The 23,480-nt window shown below is 44.6% G+C and overlaps 2 protein-coding genes across 2 annotated transcripts in view; both read left to right on the forward strand.

Annotated features, from left to right (window-relative positions):
* The first annotated feature begins 5,717 nt into the window (after positions 1 to 5,717).
* Positions 5,718 to 17,682, forward strand: gpn1 (GPN-loop GTPase 1). Its single transcript, XM_078255888.1, has 13 exons — positions 5,718 to 5,909; positions 7,803 to 7,896; positions 8,622 to 8,728; positions 8,980 to 9,017; positions 9,443 to 9,521; positions 9,630 to 9,724; positions 9,982 to 10,027; positions 10,234 to 10,380; positions 11,547 to 11,629; positions 12,557 to 12,596; positions 13,773 to 13,863; positions 15,392 to 15,496; positions 17,195 to 17,682. Exons 1-13 carry the CDS (start codon positions 5,739 to 5,741, stop codon positions 17,299 to 17,301), a joined length of 1,203 nt encoding a protein of 400 aa, XP_078112014.1. The 5' UTR covers positions 5,718 to 5,738; the 3' UTR covers positions 17,302 to 17,682.
* Positions 17,683 to 18,474: 792 nt separating this feature from the next.
* Positions 18,475 to 23,480, forward strand: part of stmn4l (stathmin-like 4, like) — a 16,088-nt gene continuing 11,082 nt past the window's right edge. Inside the window, exon 1 of the mRNA XM_078255898.1 lies at positions 18,475 to 18,639. The gene's annotated coding sequence lies outside the window, so the exon portion shown is untranslated. The remainder of the gene's footprint in view (positions 18,640 to 23,480) is intronic.

Consider the following 23,480-nt stretch of genomic DNA (forward strand, 5'->3'; position numbering starts at 1 on the left):
AAAGTAGTTTAAAAGTAATGAAAATGTTCAACACCAGTGATGTAATGAAGAAAATTACGTTTGTTGAACGTATGCTTTGGAAGTGTTCCAGTCCCAGCATAGGACTTTGTTCATTAGCTACTTCCTATGTATGCCAGCAGAATACAAGCATTTAACAAGGGTTACAAAAAAAGGCTGTCTTGTAACTTGACTTAACAGTTTGATGTACACAATAAACAATGAATGAATGAATGAATGAATGAATGCATTTTGTGGCAGTAACTCTCTGTCAGCCTAAGGTTTTCTAACAGAGTACCTCAGCATTAATCTTGGAGGTGTTCACCCTTCCCAACTGCTTTAATCTCAAAGCTGCAAATTGTTTTGTTGCAAATCTAATAGAAATGAAATGTATACTGTATGTTCTGACATGTTTTTTTGAAAAATGTGTCTCAAAAGAAACATAGTTGCTGTGTTCATAATGTCAACTGCTAGTGTTTTTTTTTCCAGTACCTTGACATTTTATAAGAAGGGGGTTGGGGTTAATGGGTATGCAAAACTCCGGTATATCCGGTATCGGGTCACGGTTTAAATCAATTAATCGCACGATTAAAAAAAATGAGCTCAATAATTCCTTATCTCTCTCTCTCTCTCTCTACCAAAGAGACCGGAGGACCACTCTCGGTTCCATGGCGTAACGAGGCATGAACCCTCTTGTCAGTCGCGTGGTCTTTGTGTTGGGAGGGACTCCTGGAGGAGAGAGAGAGAGAGAGAGAGAGACAGAGAAAGTTGAGAGTTGGAGCAGGGTTTCCCGCAGCACTTTGCAGTTAAGACGCCATCAAATAAAAAAAAATAAAAGTATATGAGCGATATCCGCTGTGTTACTCGGCGTCCTGTTAAATTCAAGGGCAACTGGACTTGGTTAAGGTTCTTGAAGTTGTTACGTCTCTCAGCTGAGGCCAATATTTGGCCATTTGGCCTCATGTGAGAATGCCAACGATGGTTGTTCAGACTTGGCCTGTCTGTGTCTGTGAAAAAGGTCTATTGCAAAGTCCTCTCATAGAACTCATTTGTCCTAAACTGCTCCCATGTGCTGCTGCCAGGATGACCTGGAGGTTCATTTTACTGACACTGGGAGAATGGCACAAAGTGTTGAATTGTTGGGAGTTGGATAGTCAAATCTGCTTAAAGAAACAAAGCAGCACCTCGTTTCCCACAACTTATTAGAATAGACTGTTGAGCTTTTTGGATGGTTTTATATAGACCTTAGTGGTCCACTAATACTATATCTGAAGTCTCTTTTATATAGACCTTAGTGGTCCCCTAATACTGTATCTGAAGTCTCTTTTATATAGACCTAAGTGGTCCCCTAATACTGTATCTGAAGTCTCTTTTATATAGACCTTAGTGGTCCCCTAATACTGTATCTGAAGTCTCTTTTATATAGACCTTAGTGGTCCCCTAATACTGTATCTGAAGTCTCTTTTATATAGACCTTAGTGGTCCCCTAATACTGTATCTGAAGTCTCTTTTATATAGACCTAAGTGGTCCCCTAATACTGTATCTGAAGTCTCTTTTATATAGACCTTAGTGGTCCCCTAATACTGTATCTGAAGTCTCTTTCCCGAAATTCAGCCAATTGGTGCAGAATTACAGCCACTAGAGCCAGTCCCACAATGAGCTTTCCTTAGGATGTGCCAAAAATAGGTACGGACTACTAGCCAGTCAGAAGCAGAGTATGAGGGCGTGCCCTGACAGTAGCTAGGTAAGGACTACTAGCCAGTCAGAAGCAGAGTATGAGGGCGTGCCCTGACAGTACCTAGGTAAGGACTACTAGCCAGTCAGAAGCAGAGTATGAGGGCGTGCCCTGACAGTACCTAGGTAAGGACTACTAGCCAGTCAGAAGCAGAGTATGAGGGCGTGCCCTGACAGTACCTAGGTAAGGAAAAAAGTAGTCCCCTTAAGTAGTACTGTTGGGACACAAACTGCCCTCTCTTTTCACATAGGAAGATGCAAAACTTGCGTATCAACACTGGTATTGGTTTTCTGCCTCCAAGACGCAATTTATTTTACAAAAAAGTCACAAAAAATGTGGATTTAACAACAACTAATGTTGGGAGGAGTTGACCAATAGGAACTGCTGCACTGTTGTCTTGGTCTCACCACGTTTCAGTTCAACATGTCAAATCAATTTGCAGAATTGGTCGTTGCATCTTGGGGGGGGGGGTAAAAGTATGGTTATATGTATGTAATGTGTAATATTCTACCTCTAGGAAGTAGAGCGTGTACGGTACCTGTCCCAGCGCCTCGCAATTCAGAACATGCAGAAGAACCTGCCAGCTGTTCAGAGGCATCATAAGGTGTCCAGTGACCAAAGGGCTATACACATTTTGGGCCCTATTTTAACGATCTAAGCTCACGGCGTGAAGCGCCTGGTGCAGGTGTGTTTAGGGCGTGTCCAAATCCACTTTTGCTAGTTTGACGACAGAAAAAAGGGTCCGTGCGCCGGGCGCATGGTTCTACAGGGTTGTACTTAGTGTCTTCATTAATCAGAGGTGTGTTTTGGGTGTAACATGCAATCAACCAATCAGAGATCATCTCCCATTCCCTTTAAAAGCCAGGCGCGTTTGGACCTTGGAGCATTGCTGTTATGATGGAGGATTTGCACCGTAATATTTGTATTTGTAATCTTCTGCATGTGTGTGTGCTGCTGTGCGTCCCTGTGTGTGTGTGTGTGTGTGTGCTGCTGTGCGTCCCTGTGTGTGTAACAAGCATAGTGTGCGCGTGCTGTGCACGAGCCTAGGAGCATTTTACTAATGCTCTGTTAAAATAACAATGAAATGCTGCGTTATTGACTTTAGACCAGGTTTTTGTTGGTCAATGGTGCCATCACTTCCCACTGCCTCAAGATAGCAATACGCCCAGAATGCACCTGAACACACCTCCCTGTAAGACCAGCACGCCCAGAATGCACCTGAACACACCTCCCTGTAAGACCAGCACGCCCAGAATGCACCTGAACACACCTCCCTGTAAGACCAGCACGCCCAGAATGCACCTTAACACACCTCCCTGTAAGACCAGCAGGGCCAGAATGCACCTGAACACACCTCCCTGTAAGACCAACATGCCTAGAATGCACCTGAACACACCTCCCTGTAAGACCAGCACGCCCAGAATGCACCTGAACACACCTCCCTGTAAGACCAGCACGCCCAGAATGCACCTGAACACACCTCGCTGTAAGACCAGCATGCCCAGAATGCACCTGAACACACCTCCCTGTAAGACCAGCATGCCCAGAATGCACCTGAACACACCTCCCTGTAAGACCAGCACGCCCATGGGCCACAGATGGCCACAGGTGCATTTGCTATTTAAACGACGTGGGCGCTGGACGGGAAACTGACAACTGGGTCGGTCTTAAACTAGCAAAGACAGTTGGGTCGGGCTTTGCGCTGCGCCGGGTGCAAGATAGGACCCTTAGAGCTACTTACATTAACTTACAGAAATTAAAAGCTGTCAGATAAATGTAGTGGAGAAGTAGAATAAAAAAGTATGAGTGCATCAAATTTGTACTTGAAGTAAATGCACTAGATAGATTTCACCGCTGCTTTTCAAAGCGTGGAAGGTGACTCAGCTGCTCTTCAGCGCGACCACGCTGCCGTGTAGGCGAGGGAAGCAAGCGTGCTGGCAGATGGTCGGCAGGCGGAGAATCTGAATCCATTCACAGAGCGAGAGAGACACATGAATGAAGACAAACAGTCAGCAGAGACAGATTAATACCACACCGATCAGAGACATCAGAGAACAAAGACAGCAACAGTGGGAACAGTGTGTGGGAGATGGTTTTCATTCTTTCACTTCCATTCAGAGAGCTGTTTCTGGTTCTTAGCCTCCCCTCCTTTATATAAAGGGAGCAGACAAAACAACAGAAACAGTTCAACAGCAGCACCAACCACATCCTCCACAGTGATCCTGCAGTCCAGCACAGCTTCCAGGGTTTTCCTGCCAATATAAGGTTAGGTGCAGCAGCCAAGACATTCTGGGCCACATTACCTCAGCCGAAATAAAGTAAAATCAAAGTGGGGAGCATCAAAACTGACTCAATGACCAGTGGACTTCTTTAGCAAGTTCTGTTTTCAAGCTTTGAGTGTTATTTAATTATTATTTGCTCCAACTTTTCAGACGCAGATATGCAGCATGAGGGGGGAGAGAGAGGGGGAAGACATACCGCAGGTCGGACTCGAACCCGTGGCTACTGCGTCGAGGAATAAACCCCTCCATATGGGTGTAAACTCCACCAACCGACCCACCCAGGTGCCCCAAATTGCATATTTTCTAAACTGAAAAACATAACTTTGTGAGAGGAGCTCCAAACCCAGCCAAACACGTGCACCTTAGTATTCCACATATCTCTGGAAAATGCAGGCTTCCCCCTCTCTGGCTCTGGCTCGTTGACGTAGAACTGACCAGTTCAGCGTGATTCATGCTTCTGCGTTAAACCGACGCCGTGGGTACGTACGTAGGTACGTGGAGACACGGACTCTGCACCGTAGCCTGACGTCGCCTCTTGAAAAATGGAACTACACGTCGCTCGGCCGTGGCTTGGTAGCGTTGCATTTCCTGGTTCTCCTTCTCCATGAACAACATGAAATCAAGGAGAGGGTTAACTTCTCCTACTCCAGATTTCCCACCGTGGTCAGAAAGAACAGGGGAGACACTTTGTTTCTCTCACTATGACTCTAGAGTCATATATAGGGTCATGTAGGTCAAATATAGAATTGATTTTAAGGTAATGTTACTTGTTGTTAAAGGTGCTCTAAGCGATGTCACGCGTTTTTTAGGCTACAACATTTTTTTGTCACATACAGCAAACATCTCCTCACTATCTGCTAGCTGCCTGTCCCCTGAACACACTGTAAAAAACATCTCCTCACTATCTGCTAGCTGCCTGTCCCCTGAACACACTGTAAAAAAAACATCTCCTCACTATCTGCTAGCTGCCTGTCCCCTGAACACACTGTAAAAAACATCTCCTCACTATCTGCTAGCTGCCTGTCCCCTGAACACACTGTAAAAAACATCTCCTCACTATCTGCTAGCTGTCTGTCCCCTGAACACACTGTAAAAAAAAACGCGGTCTCTGTAGACAGCCCAGGCTCGACAAACACCAACAAAAACAAACTGTGCCAACCTGCACCACCAAACATAACAAACAGTCTTCCAGCGTTCCAGCCAATAACCGACAAGAAGGATTTGGGGTTGGGGGGGGGTTAGTGCACTGAAGCACGGAAGGAGGAGGGAGGGGCGAGCTAGCCTCGTTTTGTTTGAAAATACTTCGAACGTCAACAAGAAGTAACATCACCCAACATTGCTTGGAGCACCTTTAAGTGCCATGTGATTTCTATTCAGTAACTGACTACATGTCAAAGTAACTAACCCAACCCTGACTTTATTCCTATCTAGTTCATTACTTATTAGAGTTGATTGGCTTGAATCAATGATGATAAAATGCAAACACAAACAAAAACCAGCCACTCAATAGATTACCATTGTTATTTTGGCCGGTTAGTGAAGCAAATCGACCAGCCAATGGCATATTTGACCAGCATTTGGCTGGTGGATGGTGCTAATTTCTGAACCCTGTTCTTACGTGATATATAGCACCACCTTCTGGCGGTGAGTAGTGTTCCGAGCGTTACTTTTTACGACAGTACCAGTGTGTTTACGGCAGCCGTTTCCCACAACATCAAACAACATGGCAGATGCGGCGCAGTGTGCCGGTGCTGCTGGGGAGGTTTTAACTGATAGTCACGGGAGTTCAGCAGCGGAGAAAGACGGCGGGACACCGGGAGCTGCTGCCCGGGACAAACCCGTGTGTCTCATTGTGCTGGGCATGGCGGGGTCCGGGAAAACCACCTTCGTTCAGGTCAGTTAACGTTAACGTTAGTTAGCGAGTGTGGCTAACGGAAGCTAGCTGCATGAGTTAGCTTATTCAGCCAGGGGGACAAGCTGAGAAAGTTACCTGTTCACAAAGATGTTTAAAAGCAAAACATTATAAAGTAACGTTGAGTTATTAGAAGGAAAAAACCCTTCATCATATCCGAGGGAAAATACCAAACACTAACGTTACATATTACATTCACACGTAAACACAGCCCTCCCAAAACTAACGTTACCTTCTCCAACACCAACTTACTCCCCCTAATATTAATTTAATATAATATATATTGTGTCTCTGTTTCTAGGACTGTTTAGCTTTTGACTGTGCAGCACTTTGGCTCAACTCTGTTATAAAATGTGCTTTATACATAAAGTTGGATTTAGTGGTGTAGTCTAATAATAATAGTATTGTAGTGGATATACTGTGTGTGTGTGTGTGTGTGTGTGTGTGTGTGTGTATGTATGTATATGTATATATATATATATAGCCAGAATCTGCACATCGCCAAAGAGGGCCACATAAAAAACTGTTATTTTGTATATAAATATATGTAGAAAACAGCACTCAACAATGTGTGTTGTTATTCTTTAGTGCTGCCTTTTATATTCAATTAAATGTTCAATTTGTTCAATAAAAGAGAGTTAGAAGCGGTTTCCTTTTCATTAGTTTTTTAATCCAACAAGCAGTTTGTTGTGTTTAAGCAGAGTACTGAAAGCAGCAGAACTGAGAACACTTCTATCTATCTGTTTATTTATCGCAAGTCATATCGTTATCGCGATATTATCGTGCAGCCCCAGTGTTTTCCCTAACTTTGTGGAAGAGTTATGCTGCGTTCCAGGCGTCCCGTAACTCGTGTTTTCACAACCTTCTTCCCCGTGAAAGTGCCCTGGGACGGCGGTTAAACCCGTAACTTACTCCCTGTGAACTCGTACCAGTGTGGGGTCTGGGTGTCCTCCCCCAGGGTTATGTTGAGCGTCAAAGACTAATATCCTGCATTCTGATACACTTTTATGCACCAATTTATGGTGGGAATACCTTTATTTATCCTATGAGAAGGAAATCACAGATGACATTCAAAATATATCAAAAATATATAATGGAATATAAAGCAGTACGATGCTTTCACATCTACACACTACGTACTACACACTACGTACTACACACTACGTACTACACACTACTTACTACGTACTACACACTACACACTACGTTCTACGCACACACTACGCACTACACACTACGCACTACGCACACACTACGTACTAAACACTACGTACTACACACTACGCACTACATACTACGCACACACTACGAACTACACACTACGCACACACTACACTACACACTACATACTACATACTACACACTACGTACTACATACTACGCACACACTACGAACTACACACTACGCACACACTACACTACACACTACGTACTACATACTACAAACTACACACTTCATACTACACACTACGTACTACACACTACGTACTACACACTACACACTACGTACTACACACTACGAACTACACACTACACACAGCGAGGAGCGGGTCGATGAAAGATGAGAGAAGTCTCTCTGCATGTTCTGCAGTAGTTTAGTTTGCTGTCACATTACTCAACCCTGTATTTGTGAATACAAATACCTGAAGTGATAGTTCTGTCACATAGATATGTTGTTGCGTATCATTGCACATTTTTAAGTGGGTATATGGAAATCCTGGAGATTTCTTAGTGGGTATACTGCGTATACCTGCGTATCACGTAGACTACACCGCTGCAGTATACCAATACTCTGTTGCAAGTAAAAGCAAACAGTAGCATTCAAATGTACTTTAAAACCTGTCTGTTCTGATCTCAGTGTTTTGTGTCTTCCAGAGGCTGACGGCTCACCTTCACTCTCTCAGAACTCCTCCGTATGTCATCAACCTGGACCCTGCCGTCCACGAAGTCCCCTTCCCCGCAAACATCGGTGAGGACACGTCCCTTTGTTTATGTTACCCATCTTTCTTTATCTTTATTTGTATACATTTCTTTTATGTCATACTTGTTGTACGTGTCCTTACTGCACCGTGGGTCGGAGGGGTGGCAACATATGTCAGACGTATATACATATATATATATATATATATATATATACTGAATTTAATCACAGTTATCACAGTTTGATGAGAAATAGTATGTACACACTACAAAAAGGGCACAGGCTGCCATTTACAACCTCATACAGACACACTTAATCTCATGCAATCAGTGTCCTGCATTTGAGGTTTCATGTGAAACAGTTCATATTAGGAATAAGTGACCATACAATGTAATGTCTCACTTAACAGGAGATAGAAGTATGATAGAAGTAAGGGGCATCATCACAGGAAAGGCATTAAGGTAAGACACAGGTGATGAGTGGCAGATGTGTGAGAAGGGGAAGCAAACCGTTGCAGTCGGACATTGGAGAACAGAAACCTGCTGGAAACCAGTTTTTAAACTGAGTCTGGCCCGTTTGAACTGTAACTTAATGTTACTTTTAATCCTTTCCTGTATAATAAATGACATGAAGCCTTCCAATTTTTAAGTCAAATCATTGAAAAAGTGTGTTTTCACAACTCAACTTTTTTCGGAGTCGGCCCAGTTTTTTTTTGTCCCTCCTGCTCTGTGTAGCCTTCAGTGTGTCTGTCTGTCGGTCTGTCTTTCCTCCAGACATCAGGGACACCGTGAACTACAAGGAGGTGATGAAGCAGTACAGCCTCGGACCCAACGGAGGCATCGTGACATCACTCAACCTGTTCGCCACACGCTTTGATCAGGTAACGCGGTCGGACTCCACATCCTCTGGGAACTGAGTCAGGGTTTTCCCATACTCCCTCTGCATAAAGTATGTACAATGCGTATTCTCCATTTTTAGCATCAGTAAATCTGTTATCGACCTCGCGGTCTGTCAAAGAAAGCCGTGAACGCGCATCTATAGTTTGAACACAGCTGGAGTGTCTGATGAAACCATGTCAGCCAGATTGAACCAACTGAGATGACACAACGAGTGTGTGTTTGTGTTCTTCAGGTGATGCAGTTCATTGAGAAGAAGCAGCAGAACCACCGGTCAGTATCAGGCTGCGTGCTTCCTTACACCCTGTGTTGTTCTGTCAGAGAAGTTCTTTTTACACTTTATATAATGGGCTATTTATTTTAGATAATTGCATGTGTTGCAGCTGTATATTTGCAAACAGGGAAGGGAAACCCTGTCTTTGCCTTTTATTTTGATCACCGTCTGTTTTAATAGAAGTGCTTGTGCCATCTAAAATGTGGCTTTGATTTACAACTGAACATGTAGCCCACTTTGTAGAAAATACAATATATATATATATATATATATATATATATAGTTTATTGCAATTCAGCAGAAAAATACCGAGATATGATTTTTGGTCCATATCGCCTAGCCCTATGTGAAATCTGCAAACTTGTTACTTCATTGTAAACAATTGGTTCTGTAGTTGTGTCTGATGACCTTTGACTCTCTGCAGGTACGTGCTGATTGACACCCCGGGTCAGATCGAGGTCTTCACCTGGTCTGCGTCTGGAACCATCATCACAGAGACTCTGGTGGGTCGGCTTACTGGGCTGCTGTCTGCTTTTCTTTATCGGTAACATCACAGTCAGTTAATTTTCCACGTGTGTGTGTGTGTGTGTGTGTGTGTGTGTGTGTTTCAGGCCTCATCCTTCCCGTGTGTCGTGATCTACGTGATGGACACGTCCCGCAGCGTCAACCCCGTCACATTCATGTCCAACATGCTGTATGCCTGCAGGTACCTGACTGAACCAAACAAACATCTTGACAACTCACATTTTTAAAGTACCACCACAGGGATGAACAACACTGGACTCTCTTAAAATCATACACAGTACAATGTGTTTCATAGATGTATATATATTTCCAGCAGGGGGAGCTAACAGAACATATAAGACAACTGATGCTGCGTGTAATTGTGACACCGCTAACGTGTCTCCCAGCAGTTCTGCAGGTTTCACTTCTGTGTCTCAGCTGATGTTTTCTCTCTTCCAGTATTCTCTACAAGACCAAGCTGCCCTTCATTGTTGCCATGAACAAGGTGATCTTTTCAATTTTATGTATAGTGATACAGATAGACAGATATACAGAGACACTGAGACAGATATACAGAAATATTCATAATCATTATAGCAGTTGGTTATGATGAACAGTGGTAATTCTAGTACACATGTACTGTACACATCATGTGTGTTCGTGTTTTCTTCTCTCTTCTTGAAAATTGAAGTCTTTGACTTGTTTGTGCAGACTGACATTATCGACCACAGCTTCGCAGTGGAGTGGATGCAGGACTTTGAGGTTTTCCAGGACGCTTTGAACCAGGAAACCTCGTATGTCAGCAACCTGACGCGCTCCATGAGTCTGGTGCTGGACGAGTTCTACACCAACCTGAGGGTAAGAGGATGAGCGCAGACCGGGAGGCTGCATCAAGAAACATTTACCGGACAGCCAGATACATTTGAGATGAACTTGGAGCCGAGCCAAACTTAACTGTTGTAATTTTTAACACCCAAATGATGTGCATTTACACCAGCGTTTCGTTTTGTTCATCCTAAAAAACCTGCGGCCTGTGCCACAGAACAAGAGCACTAGGTTAATAGTCTTGCATTGCCAGCTCTATCTCCACAGTGCTGTGGAGTAAGGTCGTGGGAGTAAGGCTGTTTTGCATTTCTTTAAACCAATCACAGTCGTCTAGGGCGGGGCTAAACTCCAGATGCAGCGACGGTGGCTCTGCTAAATAGTCTCAGGAAGGAACTGGTTCTGGTGGAACATTTGCACCCTGCAAAAGAAAACTCCACATCCAATATTAAATGACGTTAACTGTTGACACAATACAGTAACGTGAGCTATTTAAATGAGCTGATACATGGTTAAACCTCATTGGCTCTTACCTTTGTATCTCTGTACTTCGTCCACAGCAATCCCACCAATCAGTCCCAAAACCTCCCAGTTAGAGAGGAAATATTCTTTGTAAATCTTTACAATCATTCCCTGAAAGAACCAAGCAGGCCTGCCTTGTACATCATCCAAATCTTCTTAAAAACGTGACATTTTCAGCGTGTAGCTTGCTAGAGTTTGAGAATGGCAACACAGAGAGTGGAAGGTGAGGGGCAAAGCCTGACATCCCGATGTAAAGTTTTTAGGTGCTTCTGCAATCTTGTAACGTTTTCAGATTTAATAGCTGTGCAGTGTTAGACTTGACTCAGGAAACGCTTGAACCTCAACTTGTGACTTAACTCTGACTTTACACGTGATGCTTCTCCAGCCCGAATACAGAAACAATCTACTTCTCTTGGTCGACAGTCTTTTGGCTGAGCCTTTCGTTTGTACACCAGAGGAAGATTTATGTCTGGCCAGATGTCAGGCTTTATCCTGAAAATGTACTTGTTAACCACTTATCTTTGGTCTTAACTTGATTTCTCCTCTGTCACAACAAAGCTGGCTCACTTTCAACCGTTGTAGAGGAGGAGAGAGGATGAGATCGGAGTATAGAAACCTCTGAACACCCACATCCTCAGTCTGTTCAGCGACTCAAAGAGATCTGCCGTGTCTGTCCGCAGGTGGTGGGCGTGTCAGCGGTGACAGGAAGCGGATTGGACGAGCTGTTCGTTCAGGTGGAGGATGCTGCCGATGAGTACGAGAGGTGAGTTACAAACTATTTTGTTTCTCTCATTCGTCACATCAGATGTCTTTTGTCACATTTTCTGTACGCAGATGCATTAAAGATGTATTTTATCGCTGGAGAAGAGGGTCTGTCTATGCAGTCAAATTGCACAAATGTCTTTGAAGTTAATGCTACAAGACCAGAGAAAACACAGAAAAGAAGCTGTGACATTTGCTTCCGATAAGAAAGGTAGAAAACCTACAACTACCAAAATGCAATGTTCCCCACCGGACCAATAAACGCTCCCGCTGGTGGGTGACGTAATGCAAAAACGACAAGCTCGCATTACAGACAGAGCGGCTGTTTTTCTCGATCCGCTTCTGTACTCTTTACATATATGTATGCATACAGACAGTATAATATGTACTATTGTACTAATACCAGTCCTAATACCAGCAGCAAACCACCAAATGACGCCTGTGAGCACCAAGATGTGGACACTGGTAAGATGGAGGGAAGTTTAACATAGTTCATTTACACATACTTCCAACATTATTATGATACAAATATCGGCAAAATGTCCCTTTAACACAGCTACACCTCTGGTGTTTACACCTCCATGTAAAGCTGTGTTCACACTGACTGCGTTGGCTTTCATACAATCCGGCGAAAACGCAAGTTTGCCATTTAATTTTGAATAGGGGTAGTGCGTTTAGGCTGCAGCGGTTTACGTCTCGCTCCTCTCTTTTCTTTCTCTCTCTCCCCGTGAAATAATCTGCCTTCAAGTGAAACGTCGTTATGTGCTTTGTTTTGTCTTATGTGTGTTTCTCATTCTCTCTGATCAAGAGCTCTTGATCTCAGTGAGGTTGTGTGATTAAATAAAGGCTATACTGTATGATATGTTGTCTTCTAATGGAGGAAACAAGTTTTGTGGGATGAACTGAACTCTTCCTCCTCCTTCCTCAGGGACTATCGACCAGAATATGAAAGACTCCACAAACAGCTGGTGAGTGCGTTTGTTTGTCTCCCGCTGAATTTCAGTTCTCTTAAATTGTATCTACGTTTCCTTCACAAGCGTCACGTGAATTTGTCAGCTGTATGGGCGGAGTTAGCCAAGGTTTTCAGCTGTACGGCTTCCGGGAAGGCTGCTCTCTGTATCCTCACTCATAGCTCCTCAGAGATCCATCCTCGCTCATAGCTCCTCACAGATCCATCCTCACTCATAGCTCCCCAGAGATCCATCCTCCATCCTCACTCATAGCTCCCCAGAGATCCATCCTCCATCCTCGCTCATAGCTCCTCAGAGATCCATCCTCACTCATAGCTCCTCAGAGATCCATCCTCACTCATAGCTCCTCAGAGATCCATCCTCCATCATAGCTCCTCAGAGATCCATTCTCACTCATAGCTCCTCAGAGATCCATCCTCCATCCTCGCTCATAGCTCCTCAGAGATCCATCCTCATAGCTCCCCAGAGATCCATCCTCCATCCTCGCTCATAGCTCCCCAGAGAGCCATCCTCCATCCTCGCTCATAGCTCCTCAGAGATCCATCCTCACTCATAGCTCCTCACAGATCCATTCTCACTCATAGCTCCTCAGAGATCCATCCTCCATCCTCACTCATAGCTCCTCAGAGATCCATCCTTGCTCATAGCTCCTCAGAGATCCATCCTCGCTCATAGCTCCTCAGAGATCCATCCTCCATCCTCACTCATAGCTCCTCAGAGATCCATCCTCACTCATAGCTCCTCAGAGATCCATTCTCACTCATAGCTCCTCACAGATCCATTCTCACTCATAGCTCCTCAGAGATCCATCCTTGCTCATAGCTCCTCAGAGATCCATCCTCGCTCATAGCTCCTCAGAGATCCTTCCTCTATCCTCACTCATAGCTCCTCAGAGATCCATCCTCCATCCTCGCTCATAGCTCCTCAGAGATCCATCCTCTATCCTCACTCATAGCTCCTCAGAGATCCATCCTCCATCCTCACTCATAGCTCCTCAGAGATCCATCCTCCCGGGGCAGGAATCAGAGCTTTGAGACGGCCTTCGTTAAGAAGGGACAGATCGACTTCTGGTTCAGCCAAGGAGCGAGGAGATGTCAAATAAGAGAACTGAGATTCAGCCTAAATGTTTGTCCTTGCGTGTCTCCGTGTTTTAACTAACTTCCTATCCGTCAGGCGGAGGCTCAGAGCAGGAAGCAGCAGGAGCAGCTGGAGCGGCTCAGGAAGGACCTGGGAGCCGTCGACATGACGACCACATCTTCAGCAGGTACAGCTCACAGATACTGAAGATGAAACAGTAACACTTTATTTTGTTGTATATTGGGTTTCTCCGGGGTCTTAAAGGACAATTCCGGCACAAAATGAACCTAGGGGTTAATAACACGTGTACCGAGTCGACCGTTCTCTGGGATATGTTTTCATGCTAATCGAATGTGACCAGTTTTAGCGCAAACCGCTAATTATCTTGTAACGCTAGTTCGTAAACCAAGATGGCACCTGCCTGTATACACAAACGTTTTTTTTACTTTTTAATAAACTGTCTGTACACTTACAAAGTTCTCAATGCTTCTGTTTACATGTAGGGACCTTCATTATGCTACCGTTGAAGTGTGGTGCTATTTTCAGCCTTGTTAGTGGTATAGAAATAGAGATTTCTTTTTACTTTACCTGTGCCCCGACTAATAGCATTACAAGCTAATTAGCAGGTTTTTTGAGAGAGAGAGAGAGAGAGAGAGAGAGAGCGAGAGAGGCGCGCAGGCGCGCAGAGAGAGAGAGGTAGAGAGAGAGAGAGAGAGAGAGAGAGAGAGGCGCGCAGAGAGAGAGAGAGAGGCAGAGAGAGAGAGAGAGAGAGAGAGGCGCGCAGAGAGAGAGAGGTAGAGAGAGAGAGAGAGAGAGAGAGAGAGGCGCGCAGGCAGAGAGAGAGAGAGAGGAGGCAGAGAGAGAGAGAGAGAGAGAGGCGCGTAGAGAGAGAGAGGTAGAGAGAGAGAGAGAGAGAGGTGCAGAGAGAGAGAGAGAGAGAGAGAGAGAGAGGTGCAGAGAGAGAGAGAGAGAGAGAGAGAGAGCAGAGAGAGAGAGAGAGAGAGAGAGAGGCAGAGAGAGAGACAGAGAGGTGCAGAGAGGCAGAGAGAGAGAGAGAGAGAGAGAGAGAGAGAGAGAGAGAGAGGTGCAGAGAGAGAGAGAGACAGAGAGGTGCAGAGAGAGAGAGAGAGAGAGAGAGAGGCAGAGAGAGAGAGAGACAGAGAGGTGCAGAGAGAGAGAGAGACAGAGAGGTGCAGAGAGAGAGAGAGAGAGAGAGAGAGCGAGCGCAGGCAGGCAGAGAAAGAGAGACAGACTTACTGGATCAAATGCAAAAACATGAACCTTAGTTCAGGAGTGAAAGCCCACTTAAATTTGACTTGGTGAAACCTGTAGAAAATATGTAATTGCGATTATTTTGACTGATATTGCGATTGCAATATGATTCCCGATATTGAAGGGAATGATCACGTTTGTATCATTATTCTCTTTTTCATTGACTAATATTAAATCTTATATAATTAAAATGATTTTTGCGAGGATTTGTACTAAACAAAGATGTTTTCTGTAGTCTGTAGGAGAGGATTTGTAGTCCGGGACGTCTCTGCGGCTCCACAATACTTCATTCAGAATAGTTAGACACATATTTTGCCTTTAACAAATATTGCGCCTCCCTGCCATTTGGATATTGCACTAGTCCATATTGCGATTAATTGTGCAGCCCTAGTAGAAACCCTGTATTATCTTTGTGTTGTGTTTGATTGGCTTCCTGTCCACAGGCGGCGCTGACTTCGCTGGGCCCAGTGACCTCATCATGGGACGCGGTAACCCTGACGAAAGTGAAGAGGAGGAAGACAGCGACACGGACGACATCGACCACAGCGGTGAGAAAAGAAACCTTCAGTGACAACTAACCCTTGTGTTTTCCTCTGGTCAAATTTGACCTGTTTTCAAAGGTTTTTTTTAATACAGAAATATAAATAAATAATAAATTGCTCAAAAATAACATGGATGGTTCCACAAGTTCTTCAGGTAAAACTAAACTTTGACATAAACCAGTCTGTGATTATCCTTCAACATCTTCTGTTCTTAACTATTAGTCAAAATAATACAAAAAAAAATGGTACTGAAGAGAACCAGTTCAGTCGTTGGGAAGACAACCTAAGGGCTACCCTTAAAAAAGTCCAAAACGCCCAAAGTCCCCCCCAAAGGGACTTACCATCTCCAACAGAAAACACTGTTCACCAACTGCTCCAAACAGCTCTATTGTAGTCCAGCCTTTACTTCAGAGACAAACGTGGTGACTTTGGAACACACGTTATAATGCTCACCTAGCTGCTAGCGTGGCACGCCCTCATACTCTGCTTCTGACTGGCTAGTAGTCCTTACCTAGCTACTGTCAGGGCACGCCCTCATACTCTGCTTCTGACTGGCTAGTAGTCCTTACCTAGGTACTGTCAGAACACACCCTCATACTCTGCTTCTGACTGGCTAGTAGTCCTTACCTAGGTACTGAGCGTGTAGTCCTTACCTAGCTACTGAGCGTGTAGTCCTTACCTAGGTACTGAGCGTGTAGTCCTTACCTAGCTACTGAGCGTGTAGTCCTTACCTAGCTACTGAGCATGTAGTCCTTACCTAGCTACTGAGCATGTAGTCCTTACCTAGCTACTGAGCATGTAGTCCTTACCTAGCTACTGAGCATGTAGTCCTTACCTAGCTACTGAGCACGTAGTCCTTACCTAGCTATTGCTCATGTAGTCCTTACCTAGCTACTGAGCATGTAGTCCTTACCTAGCTACTGAGCGTGTAGTCCTTACCTAGCTACTGAGCATGTGCGACTGCCAACAAAGATGTTCCAGCAGTGAGAGGTCTCACTCTGTAGCTAAAACAGAGAGCTGAACACAGGGTGAAAAGAGGAGCTGCAGCAATGAGCAGTACAACAAAAATATGGTGTTTCTTTGAAAATGAAACCATGTAAACCTATTCTGGTACAATCTCTAAATACAATTATGAACCTGAAAATGAGCATAAAATGAGCTCTGTAACTGCCCAGGCGTTTGTGGAACAGCTGACTGTTTTCCTGGGTCCCTCTGTCTCTCTTTCCTTTGTCTCTTTCTCCGGGAAATAAAGCTGCCTTATGTTCACGCTACACTACAATAGCATTTGTACAATCCTTTGTTTTAGCAACATAATATTTTTAATCCAGTCTTACTTTTTAATCTTATCTCACTTTACTTTTACTTTTATTTCTTCTTATTTCCGTAACTTTTATACACTTGACTCGCTCTTTTCTTAATCTCGTGTCTACCTTGAATCGGACTGAGCAGCTGTAACTGAACAGTTTAGCGTGTTGGTGCGAATAGGTGCAACTAAAATATGATTTGACAGTTTCATTACCAAGCTCTTACAGACATTCAAAGTAAAAACAAACTAGTTTTTTTAATGCAGAAGAATAAATATAAAGTGTGACTTTCAAAATAAAAGCGCATCTTATTTTTTGCTTTTGTGATTAACATTTTTTTTTTACAAAACATACAACTTGCAACATGTCCATATATCCCCTCTTTTTTTTTGGTTTCTAGCAACGGAGGAGAGCAAAGAGACTGATGCCTTTGGAAACTTCCTGAAGGAGAGGAAGGAAGTGGTCCAGGTCCGAAACAGAAAGTGTGCGATCCCCGAGGATCCCTGACCTCTGACCCTCTGACCTCTGACCCTCTGCAGCCTGACGTCTAACTCCGCCGCAGAGGAAAGACGGGGACCGAATGAAGGTGAAGGGGGAAAGGTTTCCCCTCTGTGGGGTTCAGACTATCACCTGGAAGAGCCACTGCTTCCTCAGGTGTTCAGAAAGATGAGACGAAACTAAACCTGAACTTCCTGTCTGACCCTGTGACCTCACTCATTCAGTCAAGCTGATTGGCTGCTCCTTCCCTAAAAGAAAAGTTATATTTTTATATCAGAAAAAAAACTCTTCTAACCTTAACTTGTGTTTTTCTTTACTGTTTACTGTTGTTTGTTCAAATCACTGAAACGATTTATGATCTGCTAAATAAAAGTGAGCTTTTAGTTCAAATTGGTCCAAATTTCTGACGTTTTCCACAACAAGACTCCAGGGGGACGATTCAGACTCAAACTCTTCTAACATTCCTGTTTACTAAGTCAACTTTGACCCTAAATTAAAGCTCACAAACACATACAGTCATGAACTGCAGGAGAAACTGCTGTAAAGCTAAGGCCTCCTGCACACTGGCTGCGTGGCGTGAGCGTGTCAGCTGCGTGGCGTGAGCGTGTCAGCTGAGTGGCGTGAGCGTGTCAGCTGCGTGGCGTGTCCGTTTATATTTTGGCTCCCATGGTAACAGGTCAGAGCGTGCACACTGCCTGCGTGACACACACGTCTCAGGCACGGCTCTCCTGCAAAAAAGATAGAAATGCTAGAAATAGGACCGACGCCTATTTTTCACGAGACACGCCAGCGCGTTGGAAGCGTTTCCAGGCAACATAGAATAGGAAAAGATGTTTATACGTCATTTAGACACAAATATATTTAATAAATGACATGCTGATGTTTGAAAGTCTCGAGGTTTTGACATGAATGCAGATATAAATGTCATTTAAAAAAAATAATAATAAATAATTATTGATTTTCTATTATTGCACCTGTCAATACAGAACCAAATATTCTGGAGTCTGTTTTGCTGTCAGTACTGCCGACTCTTTGCTGTAATCAGATCAGTATATATTTATGTTTATGTTTATGGGAAACATCCATGTGTCCAGACGAGGCTAACAGCAGCAGCAGCTCCAGCAGCAGCTCCAGCAGCAGCTCCAGCAGCAGCTCCAGCTCCAGCAGCAGCAGTATCAGCAGCAGCAGCAGCAGTATCAGCAGCAGCAGCAGCAGTAGCAGTCAGACACCTTTCTGGTGTGGAAAGACGTAGAAAACGCCACGCAGCCGACACGCAGCCAGAGTGCAGGAAGCCAAACTGGCAAAGCCACAAAACGTTAGCATGCTAATATCTGAAAAGTGAAAGAGGTAATGTGGAGAACGGTCGACACAGCTGGCCTGAAACTTGATCATTTCTGTTTGGTTATGAAGATTTTCAATTACATTTCACAAAAATAACAACAAACTTGAAATTACGATAGCTTTAATATAAATGAACGTCTTGTTACGTTCAAGCCGTCGCCAAACGACTTCACGCAATGCTCATTTAGCACGTTGCCTTCGGAGCGGTTGTGTCTGTCACCAGCGTAAAGCCTGATTTGTGTGTGTGTGTGTGTGTGTGTCTGTCTCTCTCTGTGTGTGTCTGTCTCTGTCTCTGTGTGTGTGTGTGTGTCTGTCTGTCTGTGTGTGTGTGTGTGTGTGTGTGTGGTAGAGTGAGTGAGAGAGTGACGGTGATTATCTTCAGAGTGACTCTAGTCAAGCCAGCCATTTATTTATGGAGCACATTTAAAACCAACCTAGGCTGAACAAAGTGCTGTACAAAGTTATGTTATAAAAACAAAGGAAGACAATAAAAATATGAACACAATGAACATCACACAAACAACACACTTCTATATAAATGTCCCTAAACTAAATCATACGCCAAAGAATAAAAATGTGTTTTAAGACAAGACTTAAAGATCTCGGCAGTAGCACCTAATATGAATAAGAAGTTTGTTCCAGAGTCTCGGGGCCACAACGGAGAAGGCATGATCACCGTTTGTTTTCATCCCAGACTGTGGAACAGCTAAAAGGAACTGATTAGACCATCCTGGAGGAGTGATGTAGGGTAAGGAGATCAGCAATATATAAAGGGGCCAATCCATGTAATGCCTTAAACGTGCTCTAACTGATGTTGGGTGATGTTACTTCTTGTTGACGTTCAAAGTATTTTCAAACAAAACGAGACTAGCTCGCCCCTCCCTCATCCTCATCCCATCCCCTCCCTTCTGTGCTTCAGCGCACTAACCCCCCCCCCACCCCTCAACCCCAAATCCTTCTTGTCAGTTATTGGCTGGAACACTGGAAGACTGTTTGTCATGTTTGGTGGTGCAGGTTGGCACAGTTTGTTTTTGTTGGTGTTTGTCGAGCCTGGGCTGTCTACAGAGACCGCATTTTTTTTTTACAGTGTGTTCAGGGGACAGGCAGCTAGCAGATAGTGAGGAGATGTTTTTTTTTACAGTGTGTTCAGGGGACAGGCAGCTAGCAGATAGTGAGGAGATGTTTTTTTACAGTGTGTTCAGGGGACAGGCAGCTAGCAGATAGTGAGGAGATGTTTTTACAGTGTGTTCAGGGGACAGGCAGCTAGCAGATAGTGAGGAGATGTTTTTTACAGTGTGTTCAGGGGACAGGCAGCTAGCAGATAGTGAGGAGATGTTTTTTTACAGTGTGTTCAGGGGACAGGCAGCTAGCAGATAGTGAGGAGATGTTTTTACAGTGTGTTCAGGGGACAGGCAGCTAGCAGATAGTGAGGAGATGTTTTTTTACAGTGTGTTCAGGGGACAGGCAGCTAGCAGATAGTGAGGAGATGTTTGCTGTATGTGACAAAAAATGTTGTAGCCTAAAAAACGCGTGACATCGCTTAGAGCACCTTTAACAACAAGTAACATTACCTTAAAATCAATTCTATATTTGACCCTATATATGACTCTAGAGTCATAGTGAGAGAAACAAAGTGTCTCCCCTGTTCTTTCTGACCACGGTGGGAAATCTGGAGTAGGAGAAGTTAACCCTCTCCTTGATTTCATGTTGTTCATGGAGAAGGAGAACCAGGAAATGCAACGCTACCAAGCCACGGCCGAGCGACGTGTAGTTCCATTTTTCAAGAGGCGACGTCAGGCTACGGTGCAGAGTCCGTGTCTCCACGTACCTACGTACGTACCCACGGCGTCGGTTTAACGCAGAAGCATGAATCACGCTTAACTGGTCAGTTCTACGTCAACGAGCCAGAGCCAGAGAGGGGGAAGCCTGCATTTTCCAGAGATATGTGGAATACTAAGGTGCACGTGTTTGGCTGGGTTTGGAGCTCCTCTCACAAAGTTATGTTTTTCAGTTTAGAAAATATGCAATTTGGGGCACCTGGGTGGGTCGGTTGGTGGAGTTTACACCCATATGGAGGGGTTTATTCCTCGACGCAGTAGCCACGGGTTCGAGTCCGACCTGCGGTATGTCTTCCCCCTCTCTCTCCCCCCTCATGCTGCATATCTGCGTCTGAAAAGTTGGAGCAAATAATAATTAAATAACACTCAAAGCTTGAAAACAGAACTTGCTAAAGAAGTCCACTGGGGACCAACTAAATCATTCCATCTGAGAAAAGTCATTGAGTCAGTTTTGATGCTCCCCACTTTGATTTTACTTTATTTCGGCTGAGGTAATGTGGCCCAGAATGTCTTGGCTGCTGCACCTAACCTTATATTGGCAGGAAAACCCTGGAAGCTGTGCTGGACTGCAGGATCACTGTGGAGGATGTGGTTGGTGCTGCTGTTGAACTGTTTCTGTTGTTTTGTCTGCTCCCTTTATATAAAGGAGGGGAGGCTAAGAACCAGAAACAGCTCTCTGAATGGAAGTGAAAGAATGAAAACCATCTCCCACACACTGTTCCCACTGTTGCTGTCTTTGTTCTCTGATGTCTCTGATCGGTGTGGTATTAATCTGTCTCTGCTGACTGTTTGTCTTCATTCATGTGTCTCTCTCGCTCTGTGAATGGATTCAGATTCTCCGCCTGCCGACCATCTGCCAGCACGCTTGCTTCCCTCGCCTACACGGCAGCGTGGTCGCGCTGAAGAGCAGCTGAGTCACCTTCCACGCTTTGAAAAGCAGCGGTGAAATCTATCTAGTGCATTTACTTCAAGTACAAATTTGATGCACTCATACTTTTTCATTCTACTTCTCCACTACATTTAATCTGACAGCTTTTAATTTCTGTAAGTTAATGTAAGTAGCTCTAAGGGTCCTATCTTGCACCCGGCGCAGCGCAAAGCCAGACCCAACTGTCTTTGCTAGTTTAAGACCGACCCAGTTGTCAGTTTCCCGTCCAGCGCCCACGTCGTTTAAATAGCAAATGCACCTGTGGCCATCTGTGGCCCATGGCTGGTCTTACAGGGAGGTGTGTTCAGGTGCATTCTGGGCGTGCTGGTCTTACAGGGAGGTGTGTTCAGGTGCATTCTGGGTGTGCTGGTCTTACAGGGAGGTGTGGTCAGGTGCATTCTGGGTTTGCTGGTCTTACAGGGAGGTGTGTTCAGGTGCATTCTGGGCGTGCTGGTCTTACAGGGAGGTGTGTTCAGGTGCATTCTGGGCGTGCTGGTCTTACAGGGAGGTGTGTTCAGGTGCATTCTGGGCATGCTGGTCTTACAGGGAGGTGTGTTCAGGTGCATTCTGGGCGTATTGCTATCTTGAGGCAGCGGGAAGTGATGGCACCATTGACCAACAAAAACCTGGTCTAAAGTCAATAACGCAGCATTTCATTGTTATTTTAACAGAGCATTAGTAAAATGCTCCTAGGCTCGTGCACAGCGTGCGCACACTATGCTTGTTACACACACAGGGACGCACAGCAGCACACACACATGCAGAAGATTACAAATACAAACATTACGGTGCAAATCCTCCATCATAACAGCAATGCTCCAAGGTCCAAACGCGCCTGGCTTTTAAAGGGAATGGGAGATGATCTCTGATTGGTTGATTGCATGTTACGTCCAAAACACACCTCTGATTAATGAAGACACTAAGGTCAACCCTTTAGAACCATGCGCCCGGCGCACGGACCCTTTTTTCTGTCGTCAAACTAGCAAAAGTGGATTTGGACACGCCCTAAACGCTTCACGCCGTGTGCTTAGATCGTTCAGGAACGCAGCGCAGACGCTCCCGGTGTAAAATAGGGCGAAGGTATTTGGATTTTTAAAGGTGGCAGGGGATTTTGTTTTCTGACGGTAAAAATGGTGCAAAATGGTGAGAGCTTGTAGACCCGATGTGAGGGTTCCTACGCCGATTCTCCACCGGGAGCATCTGAGCTGCGTTCCGGTTTTGTGCCGTCCTCCGCCACGCGCCAAACCACACCAGGAGCGTCTCCAGAAGCGGTGCATCTTGCTGCCCGACTCGCAGATTATATTGTCTCAAGTACTTCACAGAACAATCCCGTGTTTATTAAAGTAGTATCTACCTTCCACTCCAAGCTCTCCTACAGTTATACCACGCCTTCTCCTTTCTGGCATTGTCCTTGGAAAAAAATGATGTGTGATGGTGTATTCTGTTTTTCCACCTCCAAGATGAATCTCTCGTTGTCCATTGTGTTGTAGAGGTGGACATTAGAAGCCTGCAGCTCGTCCAAAATGCAGCAGCCAGGGTACTGACAAGGACCAGGAGATATGACCACATCATTACTCCCCATACAGGCAAGAGCAGATTTTAAAATCCTCCTTTTAACCTACAAATCGCTGAATGGCCTTGCGCCCTCATGCCTAGCCGAACTGATTAACCCCTCTACCCCCCGCACGACCACTCCGCTCCCTGGGTACCAACCTTTTAGAAACTAGGGTCAAAAAGATATCGGCAGGCCACCGTGCCTTTTCTTATCTGGAATAACCTTCCGTTATTTGTCACAGAAGCCAGCTCTATCACCACTTTTAAATCAAAACTCAAAACATTTCTTTTTCCCAAACATTATGGACCGTCATTATGACTTCCTCTATCTTTTGTTTTTACCCTTGAAGCACTTTTTATTTCAAATGTATGTACCTATACTGTATATTAGCAATGATTTTAATGTATTTTTTTTGTAATTGTAATCCTAATTCTTACTGAATTCCCTGTTGTACAGTGTTTTGAGATGATGTCTTGGCGCGTGTCTTTAGTGGAGCGGAGAGTGTTTGACGTAAGCTTCTGGGACG

Source organism: Sander vitreus, chromosome 1, assembly GCF_031162955.1.
Source record: "Sander vitreus isolate 19-12246 chromosome 1, sanVit1, whole genome shotgun sequence".
Classification (NCBI taxonomy): domain Eukaryota; kingdom Metazoa; phylum Chordata; class Actinopteri; order Perciformes; family Percidae; genus Sander; species Sander vitreus.

Bases quoted from the DNA above. Each gene is read 5' to 3' on its own strand.
- gpn1 (XM_078255888.1), top strand. From the start codon at position 5,739: ATGGCAGATGCGGCGCAGTGTGCCGGTGCTGCTGGGGAGGTTTTAACT. The intron at 7,897-8,621 runs GTGAGGACACGT...TCTTTCCTCCAG, and splicing joins CCCCTTCCCCGCAAACATCG to ACATCAGGGACACCGTGAAC. The intron at 8,729-8,979 runs GTAACGCGGTCG...TGTGTTCTTCAG, and splicing joins TCGCCACACGCTTTGATCAG to GTGATGCAGTTCATTGAGAA.